The sequence below is a fragment of the Corythoichthys intestinalis genome, chromosome 9 (assembly GCF_030265065.1).
Source record: "Corythoichthys intestinalis isolate RoL2023-P3 chromosome 9, ASM3026506v1, whole genome shotgun sequence".
NCBI classification, from domain to species: domain Eukaryota; kingdom Metazoa; phylum Chordata; class Actinopteri; order Syngnathiformes; family Syngnathidae; genus Corythoichthys; species Corythoichthys intestinalis.
Window position 1 is genome coordinate 43,499,369 of NC_080403.1, and position 12,141 is coordinate 43,511,509.

General features: G+C 39.0%; 1 protein-coding gene across 1 annotated transcript in view; it reads right to left on the reverse strand.

Annotated features, from left to right (window-relative positions):
- Positions 1-3,386, reverse strand: part of LOC130921643 (receptor tyrosine-protein kinase erbB-3-like) — a 71,319-nt gene extending 67,933 nt beyond the window's left edge. The window contains exon 1 of the mRNA XM_057845764.1: positions 3,107-3,386. Coding sequence (XP_057701747.1) covers positions 3,107-3,218 — 112 coding nt within the window. The 5' untranslated portion in view covers positions 3,219-3,386. The remainder of the gene's footprint in view (positions 1-3,106) is intronic.
- Positions 3,387-12,141: the final 8,755 nt, after the last annotated feature.

Consider the following 12,141-nt stretch of genomic DNA (forward strand, 5'->3'; position numbering starts at 1 on the left):
AGTCAACCACCAATTGTGCAAGTTCTCCTACTTGAAAATAATTAGAGAGGCCTGTAATTGTCAACATGGGTAAACCTCAACCATGAGAGACAGAATGTGGAAAAAAAAAAGAAAATCACATTGTTTGATTTTTAAAGAATTTATTTCCAAATTAGAGTGGAAAATAAGTATTTGGTCACCTACAAACAAGCAAGATTTCTGGCTGTCAAAGAGGTCTAACTTCTTCTAACGAGGTCTAACGAGGCTCCACTCGTTACCTGTATTAATGGCACCTGTTTTAACTCATTATCGGGATAAAAGACACCTGTCCACAACCACAGTCAGTCACACTCCAAACTCCACTATAGCCAAGACCAAAGAGCTGTCGAAGGACACCAGAGACAAAATTGTAGACCTCCACCAGGCTGGGAAGACTGAATCTGCAATAGGTAGAACGCTTGGTGTAAAGAAATCAACTGTGGGAGCAATTATTAGAAAATGGAAGACATACAAGACCACTGATAATCTCCCTCGAACTGGGGCTCCATGCAAGATCTCACCCAGTGGCGTCAAAATGATAACAAGAACGGTGAGCAAAAATCCCAGAATCACACTGGAGGACCCAGTGAATAACCTATAGAGAGCTGGGACCACAGTAACAAAGGCTACTATCAATAACACAATGCGCCGCTAGGGACTCAAATCCTGCACTGCCAGACGTGTCCCCCTGCTGAAGAAAGGACACATCCAGGCCCGTCTGCGGTTCGCTAGAGAGCATTTGGATGATCCAGAAGAGGACAGAGAGAATGTGTTATGGTCAGATGAAACCAAAATAGAACTTTTTGGTAGAAACACAGGTTCTCGTGTTTGGAGGAGAAAGAATACTAAATTTTATCTGAAGAACACCATACCCACTGTGAAGCATGGGGGTGGAAACATCATGCTTTGGGGCTGTTTTTCTGCAAAGGGACCAGGACGACTGATCAGTGTAAAGGAAATAATGAATGGGGCCATGTATCGAGAGATTTTGAGTGAAAATCTCCTTCCATCAGCAAGGGCATTGAAGATGAGACATGGCTGGGTCTTTCAGCATGACAATTATCCCAAACACACAGCCAGGGCAACAAAGGAGTGGCTTCGTAAGAAGCATTTCAAGGTCCTGGAGTGGCCTAGCCAGTCTCCAGATCTCAACCCCATAGAAAATCTGTGGAGGGAGTTGAAAGTCCGTGTTGCCCAACGACAGCCCCAAAACATCACTGCTCCAGGGGACATCTGCATGGAGGAATGGGCCAAAATACCAGCAACAGTGTGTAAAAAGCTTGTGAAGAGTTACAGAAAACGTTTGGCCTCCGTTACTGCCAACAAAGGGTACATAACAAAGTATGGAGATGAACTTTTGGTATTGACCAAATAATTACTTTCCACCATGATTTGCAAATAAGTTATTTAAAAATCAAACAATGTTATTTTCTGGGTTTTCTCTCATGGTTGAGGTTTACCCATGTTGACAATTACAGGCCTCTCTAATATTTTCAAGTGGGAGAACTTGCACAATTAATACTTATTTGCCCCACTGTATGAATATATGATTAAGCCAGGGAAATTTATTTGTAATGCACAATTCAACTCAAGGTAATTCAAACTGCCTAGCATCACATTAAATTCCATAAACACAAATAAAATGATACATAAAAATTAGAGTTGTCCGTCCTGGTCCCTTTGCAGAAAAACAGCCCCAAAGCATGATGTTTCCACCCCCATGCTTCACAGTGGGTATGGTTTTCTTCGGATGCAATTGAGTATTCTTTCTCATCCAAACACGAGAACCTGTGTTTCTACCAAAAAGTTCTATTTTGGTTTCATCTGACCATAACACATTCTCCCAGTCCTCTTCTGGATCATCCTAATGCTCTCTAGCGAACCGCAGACGGGCCTAGATGTGTACTGGCTTCAGCAGGGGGACACATGTGGCAGTGGAGGATTTGAGTCCCTGGCGGCGCATTGTGTTACTGATAGTAGTCTTTGTTACTGTGGTCCCAGCTCTCTGTAGGTTATTCACTAGGTCCCCCCGTATGGTTCTGGGATTTTTGCTCACCGTTCTTGCTATCATTTTGACGCCACAGGGTAAGATCTTGCATGGAGCCCCAGATCGAGGGAGATCATCAGTGGTCTTGTATGCCTTCCATTTTCTAATAATTGCTCCCACAGTTGATTTCTTTACACCAAGCGTTTTACCTATTGCAGATTCAGTCTTCCCAGCCTGGTGCAGATCTACAATTTTGTCTCTGGTGTCCTTCGACAGCTCTTTGGTCTTTGCCATAGTGGAGTTTGGAGTGTGACTGACTGAGATTGCGGACAGGTGTCTTTTAAATATCGATAATGAGTTAAAACAGGTGCCATTAATACTTCTTCGTTAGAAGAAGTTAGACCTCTTTGACGGCCAGAAATCTTGCTTATTTGTAGGAGACCAAATACTTATTTTCCACTCAAATTTGGAAATAAATTGTTTAAAAAAAAATTTTAAATGTGATTTTCTGTTTTTTTCCACATTCTGTCCCTCATGGTTGAGGTTTACTCATGTTGACAATTACAGACCTCTCGAATCTTTTAAAGTAGGAGAACTTGCACAATTGGTGGTTGACTAAATACTTATTTGCCCCACTGTATTTGTTATAACAATGTAATTATTAAGATCTTGCGAGACATGAAATCCCAAATTATTTTACATTGTTGCAGATTTTAATGTCAAGTTATGTATCCATCCATCCATCTTTCCCATAACTGGCCTATTCTTGCTTCAAATAAATGAAGGGAATTACAATGTGCGTTCATTCCTTTGGTGAATTAAAAAAGAACGTGCTTTGTGCTTGTAGAGTGCGTAGGAAAAAAAAGAATTGAGCAACACTGTGTGCGTTCCAGAACCTTGGGAGAGTGACAAGCTAGATAAGCGTCACCATGCAGAATTGTGGGAGAGGTGCAGGTGACTCATCGCAAACAGGTTTTGAAGTTTGTAGAGCAGGTTGTGAATGTGTGGCCTGACAGGTGTTTTTTTTTTTCCTACCTTACATCATAGCATGGCAAATTTTCTAATCATTTTGAATATATGTGTGCGTGCAAGTGTTCTTACCTCCTTGTGTCTGTGCACTGCAGAGTTGTAGCACCGAGCTGAGCAGAAGTGACAGCAGCAACAGGACCGCACGCACCTGTTGGCCCTTCCTCAACACGGAGGTCATTCTCATTCAAAACGTCACGCCGTCCGATGCAGCATTTACCATCCCGTGAATGGAATTGCCCAAGAGTCCATTCAGAGTAGAACTTTTAGTATATCCACTTCTAGTTTTGGTGTATCCAGCTCATAGTGTGTAGCTGAAATGAACCAGCAGTGATTGGAGCGTAACTGAAGGCCAATCAGAGATCGGAGTGGCTTTTTTTTCTCCCTTGCACTGATTTGAATGGGAGGGGCCAGTGTGAACAGAACACACACACACGCACGCACGCTAAAAGCTTGCAGAACTGGAAACCTTGGAACAACTTGGAAGACAGAAACGAATCATGTCAAGAGACATAAGGCAAAAAATACAGACAAGACTGAAAAATCAGTTTCTGCTCTTGCACTCTTCTTTAAAAGAAACTGCTGTATTTTAAGCCAAAACAACTGTTGTGTTTGATAGAACAATGTCTATATGCTGCCATAGCAGATTCATGGCGCATTAAGCCCCCGAACTATTTTTAATTTGCCCGTTTTACTCTCAAAACGCCTGTTTACAGACGTCGCGCAACCGTTTTTGTTTTAACCAAGCCATGAAAACAAGGTAACTACCATAATTTTTCGACAATAAGCCACTACTTTTTTCCTTCATTTTGATACCTGTGGCTTATAGTCCAGTGCAGCTTATTTGTTGATTTTTTTAGGTAACACTTTACTTATTTGACAGCGGTGTCATAAGACTGTCATAAGATCATCAAAATTATGACATGACACTATCATGGACATTACTGAATGTCATAAAGTGTCATTTAGCAAATTATGTCACTAACTCAATTTTTGTCCATCTTGGATCTTTTGCATCCATTCAAAAGTGAGATCATTTGCCGGATAACACTTAATGACATCTGTTATAAGCATTCATGAATGCTCAGGACAGCGACATGTCATAATTATGATTGTGTAATGACAGTCTTATGCCACCACTGTCAAATAAAGTGTTACCAAATACCCTAACTAGCAATTGATGAAACAACTGGAACAGTAACTGAAGAAATATTTAGCACAGAACATGATTTTTGATTGTTATTTACATCTGTAGCGCTGCAGTGCATGCTAAGAGGCATGTTGGATGACAACAGTGTTGACAGCAGATGGCAGCAGAGGTTGACTGTCTCCCCCAAGGGAGCAGTGATGGCCAAATGAAGCTTCTTGAAGCAATAAAGCTTAACAGCCAATTGGTTCAAAGCTTCATGGTGCTTCGTTTGGTCTTTTGACAGTCGTCTGATGCCGCTGTCAAATTAAGTTTTACCGGTTAATATCTTTTGGTGTAAATATCCCATGATACAGTGAGGACAGCTGCGGCCTATAGTCCAGTGCAGCTTATCTATGAACAAATACCGTTTTCGTGCCAAATTTGGTGGGCTGTGGCTTATAGTCAGGTGCGCCTTATAGTGCGAAAATTAGGGTATTTATATTTATTATTTAAAATGTCTGTCATTTTTAGCTTAGAATCATTAATTGATGTCTAATATTTTGTTAAAAAAAAAACAAAAAAAAACTTTAAAAATTATTCACTGGCATATTTTAAACTTTTAAACAAAATACGTCACAAAGGAAAAAAATGGCGTCTGTAAAAAAGTCACGGATATCTACCTCATAACTATCGCTAAATTGTATTTTTTGTTACTGTCGCATTTTCCTCGATATGTTAGATTATAAATAATCGATCCAAACGAAGAAAAATTGAAAAAAAAAAACATTTAAAAGGGTAAATATATGGAAAAGAACATCTCGACCACAGCTTGATGTCTGCAATTTCTGCATCGCGACCCTTGTTATATGACCATGTTTCACCCATAAAATCCCCCAAAAATCCAGCTGTGGCCATTCACAGCTGTCTTGACACTCAAGTCATAGGCGGAGTTTGACTTTTAGGGTAGGGGGGGCACAAAAGTTGATGAATGACCTGAAACGCAGTTTCAGCAATAAAATTAACTTCCAAGAATAATATAATAATTAGGGCTGTCAAACGATTAAAATTTTTAATCGAGTTAATCACAGCTTAAAAATTAATTAATCGTAATTAATCGCAATCCAAACCCTCTATAAAATATGCCATATTTTTCTGTAAATTATTGTTGGAATGGAAAGATAAGACACAAGATGGATATATACATTCAATATACGGTACATAAGTACTGTATTTGTTTATTATAACAATAAATCAACAAGATGGCATTAACATTATTAACATTCTGTTAAAGCGATCCATGGATAGAAAGACTTGTAGTTCTTAAAAGATGAATGTTAGTACAAGTTATAGAATTTTTATATTAAAACCCATCTTAATGTTTTCGTTTTAATAAAATTTGTAAATTTTTCAATCCCCCCCAAAAAATAGTAGCCCGCCGTTGTCGATGTCAATAATTACACAAAATGCTCTTGGGCGCTGAAGCCCATAAAATCAGTCGCACCCAAGCGCCAGCAGAGGGCGACAAAACTCAAAAAAAAAAAAAAAAAAAACACAAGTTGACATTGCACTGTGCTGTCATTTTAATCTGTTTGAGCGGGGCATGTGCGTTAATTGCGTCAAATATTTTAACGTGATTAATTTAAAAAATTAATTACCGCCCGTTAATGCGATAATTTTGACAGCCTTGATTAAAATAAGTGTTTTTTTTTTTGTTTCCCATCATTTTTTGGGGGGAATTCTGAATTCTGAATCAGGCTGCTGAGGACAGCTATACTTTTCACCAAGATCGCCATCCATTGAATATGCTACGCCCGCCGGTGTCAACTGTTGTACTGTCAAATTTTGCACCCCATCAGAAATTGCAACTTTGTGTTATAAATGGCCGCAAGTACAGCGGTTACAAGGTAAACACTACAAGCTTTCTTTAAATAAAGGAATATTCACTTACGTTTGATCATGGACTGACATGTAGAAAAGTTCTCAGACACATTTTGCCATGTTAGCTGTACACGACAACTGCACGCCGCTCTATCCCTGTTTATGTCTTCGCCGTGTAGTTAAGCATCAATTTACGCCATACTCGTGTGGAACATGTATGTTTACGATTTTACTTGTTTACTTAGCACCTGTGGATAACATTGAGAATCCAATTGAATGTGAAAGAGGGCTTATTCACCGTCACAACAGCTGTGGGAGCAAAATATTATAAGGGTGCAAAATTTGTTGTACAACTAGAAACTGCCATTTCTGGAGAAATTACACCTGGGTCTTTCCTGTGTGGAGATACAGATCTTAGCCCCGCCCAGGTTGGTTTGTGGACATTTTATCAGGTCATTTGGGAACATTTGGAGGCATTAGCGTCTTTAGTGGGGCAAATTGAAACTCCGCTCACCATTTTGGCGGTGCTCTCTGGCTTTTCATGGTCAACATTTTCAATCCTTGGTTCTTGCTCAGTAGTTGTGGTCGCTTTTGAAAGCTTAGGTTTACTGGTGCACGATAATCATTTGCCCGATAATTATCGGTCCGATAATAGGAATTATGACGTCATCCCGATAAATCCAATAACATTATTAATAGGACTGATAATATGTACTGTGTTGGCTTTACAGTTTACAGTACACACTAGCACGGGAAATCAGTTGACCATTTGCGGGGCATTGCTGTCACCTGCTGGCCAGAATAATTCACTGCATGTATTTTTTTTTTATTTTTTTTAAAGTAGTTTGGTTCATTCACTTACAGATTGCAGTGTCTAGCGGTAGCATTGACAATCGTGAGTGCTTTCTGTTGTGTTTCCGCCTCGAAAATATATGTCTGTAAGTATTCTATGTTTACTATAACATATGGATGTGCAATATATGTTTACTTAGTGGCTTAGTTTCCTTAGTGTTTTATATATATATATATATATATATATATATATATATATATATATATATATATATATATATATGTACACTAACGCTATATAAGTGACGATGTTAGGCTTTTGTTGTTGTCTTCTCGAGATTTTTATCCATCACAACCCAGCAACTATATAATATACTTCTGCATCACTTCAGGAATGTTGAATAATTTGTTTGTTTTGTTTTTTAATTGCGGTGCAAGGGAACACTTCCCTCACTTCCATTGTGACTCAGACATCAATCAGTCCTTTGTTTTCTATGGCTCAACATCACTATTGTACTACCTGAAATGGTCACCAGCCAATTGCAGGTGCAAATACAGAAACAAAACATTCACAGATGACTCAAAAAAAAATACATGCTTCGTTTAGCTCTCACAACGATGGATACTAAGGGTTGTAGTCATAAGGGTTGTACATACTGGGGCATGCATGTTTTTGGCATATTGGAGTATGCATAGAAAGTGACACAAGCTCAGGAAAGACATGCAAAATGAGATTGGGTTGGGAACCTAGACTTCAGTTTATAATTAAATGGTAAGAAATACAGTTTCGTGAAAACCACTGTTCCATCATTTTAATGAACAGTAACATTAAATGTCTACTATAATCTATCTCTTGAATGGTCAAAAATGTAATCATATTATAGTCATAACTTGTGACGTGTCCACAGTCCCAAGGAAAGATAAATGTCCCAATAATTATCATAAAATTCACAATTAGTAAGGGTCAAGTTGTTCATTTCAGATTTGTCATTGGTGACTAACGATGACACATATCAGTGTTTGTCTAGAGATACGTCATGTCGTGAAACCAGCAAGTCAAGCGTGAGTTCCTATGCAACTTTATTTAACAGCGGTTTATTTGAGATTAAAACTTCCTGACACGTGATGCCAGAGAAAAATAGTAATCATGTAAAAAAAAATGTAGTTCTCTTTTTAAATCATCTTCGCCAAATCAGGTGTTTATTCATATTGCAAATCCACGTGAAAAATAACATATAAAAAGTGAAAAATCACATTTAGCCACAGTCTTTTTCTCAATTTATTGCATACAGTCCACAAAAATTACTAGGACACAGCTCATAATCTTTATTTAAGGTCTTGTGGAGGGACTTTGAACCTTCCACTCCTTTACACAGATGAACTCAAGATTACGTTTCGTGCTCTGATGATTTCACCTCTTTGCACTTGGAAAACAGGGGCATGCAGGTAAAGGCATGGTGCCCTGCCACCTGCCGTTATGCCACTACCGTGCCCTTTCAGCTTGTTTTGTTTAGATGCATACAGGCAGAACATACTAAAGATGCCATAAGAAAATACTTTAAAAAAGTAATATTCTTTTAATGAGGTCTAACGAGGCTCCACTCGTTACCTGTATTAATGGCACCTTTCCACAACCTCAGTCAGTCACACTCCAAACTCCACTATGGCCAAGACCAAAGAGTTGTCGAAGGACACCAGAGACAAAATTGTAGACCTGCACCAGGCTGGGAAGACTGAATCTACAATAGGTAAAACGCTTGGTGTAAAGAAATCAACTGTAGGAGCAGTTATTAGAAATAGAAGACATACAAGACCACTGTTAAGTTCCCTCGATCTGGGGCTCCATGCAAGATCTCACCCGTGGCGTCAAAATGATAACAAGAACGGTGAGGAAAAATCCCAGCACCACACGGGGGGACCTAGTGAATGACCTACTGAGAGCTGGGACCACAGTAACAAAGGCTACTTTCAGTAACACAATGCGCCGCCAGGGACTCAAATCCTGCACTGCCAGACATGTTCCCCTGCTGAAGAAAGTACACGTCGAAGCCCGTCTGCGGTTCGCTAGAAAGCATTTGGATGATCCAGATGAGGACTGGGAGAATGTGTTATGGTCAGATGAAATCAAAATAGAACTTTTTGGTAGAAACACAGGTTCTTCTGTTTGGAGGAGAAAGAATACTGAATTGCATCTGAAGAACACCATACCCACTGTGAAGCATGGGGGTGGAAACATCATGCTTTGGGGCTGTTTTTCTGCAAAGGGACCAGGACGACTAATCTGTGTAAAGCAAAGAATGAATGGGGCCATGTATCGAGAGATTTTGAGTGAAAATCTCCTTCCATCAGCAAGGGTATTGAAGATGAGACATGGCTGGGTCTTTCAGCATGACAATGATCCCAAACACACAGCCAGGGCAACAAAGGAGTGGGTTCGTAAGAAGCATTTCAAGGTCCTGGTGTGGCCTAGCCAGTCTCCAGGTCTCAAACCCATGGAAAATCTGCGGAGGGAGTTGAAAATTCGTGTTGCCCAATGACAGCCTCAAAACATCACTGCTCTCGAGGAGATCTGCATGGAGGAATGGGCCAAAATACCAGAAACAGTGTGTGAAAAGCTTGTGAAGAGTTACAGAAAACGTTTGGCCTCTGTTATTGTCAACAAAGGGTACATAACAAAGTATTGAGATGAACTTTTGGTATTGACCAAATACTTATTTTCCACCATGATTTGCAAATACATTCTTTAAAAATCAAACAATGTGATTTTGTTTTTTTCCCCCCACATTCTGTCTCTCATGGTTGAGGTTAAACCATGTTGACACTTACAGGTCTCTCTAATATTTTCAAGTGGGAGAAATTGCACAATTAGTGGTTGACTAAATACTTATTGGCCCCACTGTAAAAGTTTTCCAACAATTTTGAATGAACATTACAGACGACCACATAACTAGAGTCTACAAGGACATCACCATTTTCATGATGATCATACACACTCAGCAGGAAAACAGAACATTATTTGAATTAAACTCATCTGGATGCCACGAACTGTATGTAAAATGTTTTCCAAGACTTTAAGAAGACAACGAGTCACCGCACAAAAATGCTAATGCTAACGCGATTGCTAATGCAAACGCTATGCTAATGCTACAAGTTAGTTTAGTGTGTGATGATCACTCAGCACAGACCTTTAAAGGCTAAAGCAACATGGCATATCTAGTCAAGATAAGAAAGCAAAATTTACCAGAAGAAAATATCACACATTGTGAATTTTTTACGAAAACTATGGCGAATTATCATCTCGTTCTCGTGTCGTCAGACGACAACCGGCATTCATCTCGTTATGTTTTAGTCTTCCTAGACATGTTTTCAGCGCGTCATTGTGATGTCATTGTCATGAAAAAATTGTTCATTGACGAAATTTTTTCATTATAGTCATCGTTGAGGAAAACAACACTGTTCTGCGCCTCCATTGCTGAGGCGGTGGAGCAGAGCTGCAACCGTAAGGTGGTCGGTGCTTGTCATGGCAGCCTGCTGGTAGACACCGGCAGTAAAGGATGCCATCAAGCTGAAGAAGTCCTATTGGGAATTTGTGGCCTGTGGGAATCCATAGGCTGCTAATGCTGGGCAAGTGACATACGGCTCTGGTGATTACTGAGACCAGGGAGGAGTTTGACGAGGCCACGAAGAACAACTTCAGTCGTTGACATGTTAAAAATAAACAAATAAAAATTATGTTTGTGTATTTGTCTGAGGATGATGATTTATCGTAAAGAAATAAAGAATAGATAGCAGATGCCACTTTGGTATACAGTATACCAAAGTTATAGTCATTATAAGCAAGAGTGGCAGAAGAAAGTGAAAGTTCAAAATCAAACAAAACATGTGGCATGAAGTGAACGTTGCCCGCCCGAATTGAACTGATGACCATCTCGTGTTGATTTGGAAAGCCTCTTGTTATTTTGCTATCTAAAACCATGTGCAAACAATTTTGTTGCCATGAGAGAGGGCGAGCCAGTTGAACTGCTTTGTGGAACCTGCTCGGCCTGAGGATCCAGTCTCTTGTTCTTCATGGCTCACAACAACTTGCTCGCACTCAAGCAACCTTTCTGTTTTCTCCATCTTGACCTGAACACAAGATGAAAAGGCGATCTCAAAAAAAAAAAAAAAGATTGTTCGAGAGCGTAGTCACTCCAAAAGTAGAAGTGCTCCAAACTAATGGTTAATATTTCACCATGAGCAGGAAGTTATGCTAAAATGCCCCCCTCCCCTTTTCTCTTTGTATCAAAAAATATGCTGCTTGTACAAACACAACATGAAAGCAAAGCATACGGGAAGACTTTTTGTTTTTCTGTTAACAAACTGTTTTCAAACAATTCTAAAAAATGTAATAAACTTCATGAAAGTAGATAAAAGTCAAGTTTTTGGAAGTTGTATATGAGATGCACAGAAACTAAATATTTCATAAACTCAATTCATTAATGCTCTAAAAAACAAAAAAAAAGCATTCAAACTTGAACAATGATTTGAAAATCATGTCTAACCAATATTTAATTGAATGCTCTACAAAGACAAGATGTTTAATTTTCAAACTGATAAACTTTATTGTTTTTGGTACATAAACATTAACTTGGAATTTTTTATTGCTGCAACACATTCCCAAAAAACTGGGACATGCTAACGTTTACCACTGTGTTACATCACCTTTTCATTTAATTAAAAATACATGTGACACGCTAAAAAAAAAATCTTAAATAGCATTATTATTGAAATTTAAATCATATTTTGAGACGATTCGACCACAAGCAACAATTTGGCAAAACGCAGATGACGAGAAATGATTTTAAAAATCGGCCGTTTAGCTCCTCCTGTCATTAGCGCTCTGGCGCCTCCATCTTGGTGATGATGTCAGACAATGAGCGATTTCAGTGGATTTAGCATTGAGCCTAATGGAGGAGGAAGCGTTTTTCAGCGATTCTGGTTCAAGTGTGGATTTTTCAATTGATGTTGTCGATCCAGAGGAAGTATGTGACATACAGCCATATATGTTTGAGTTGTATTTGGAGGAGGAAGAAGATTCAGAACGAGTAAAAAGGCGACAGAGACAAGAAACACGAGGCTGATGACTAGAGCAGACAGCAAAATGTAATAATAATAATAATGTGTTCAACAATTTGACTGAAAGTGCCTGTGACACGATAAAAAAAAATCTTAAATAGCATTATTATTTGAATTAAAATCATATTTTGAGTAGGGCCGTCAAAATTATCAGATGATTTAGAATTCAGCCCATTGAGGGGGAAGATTCAGAACG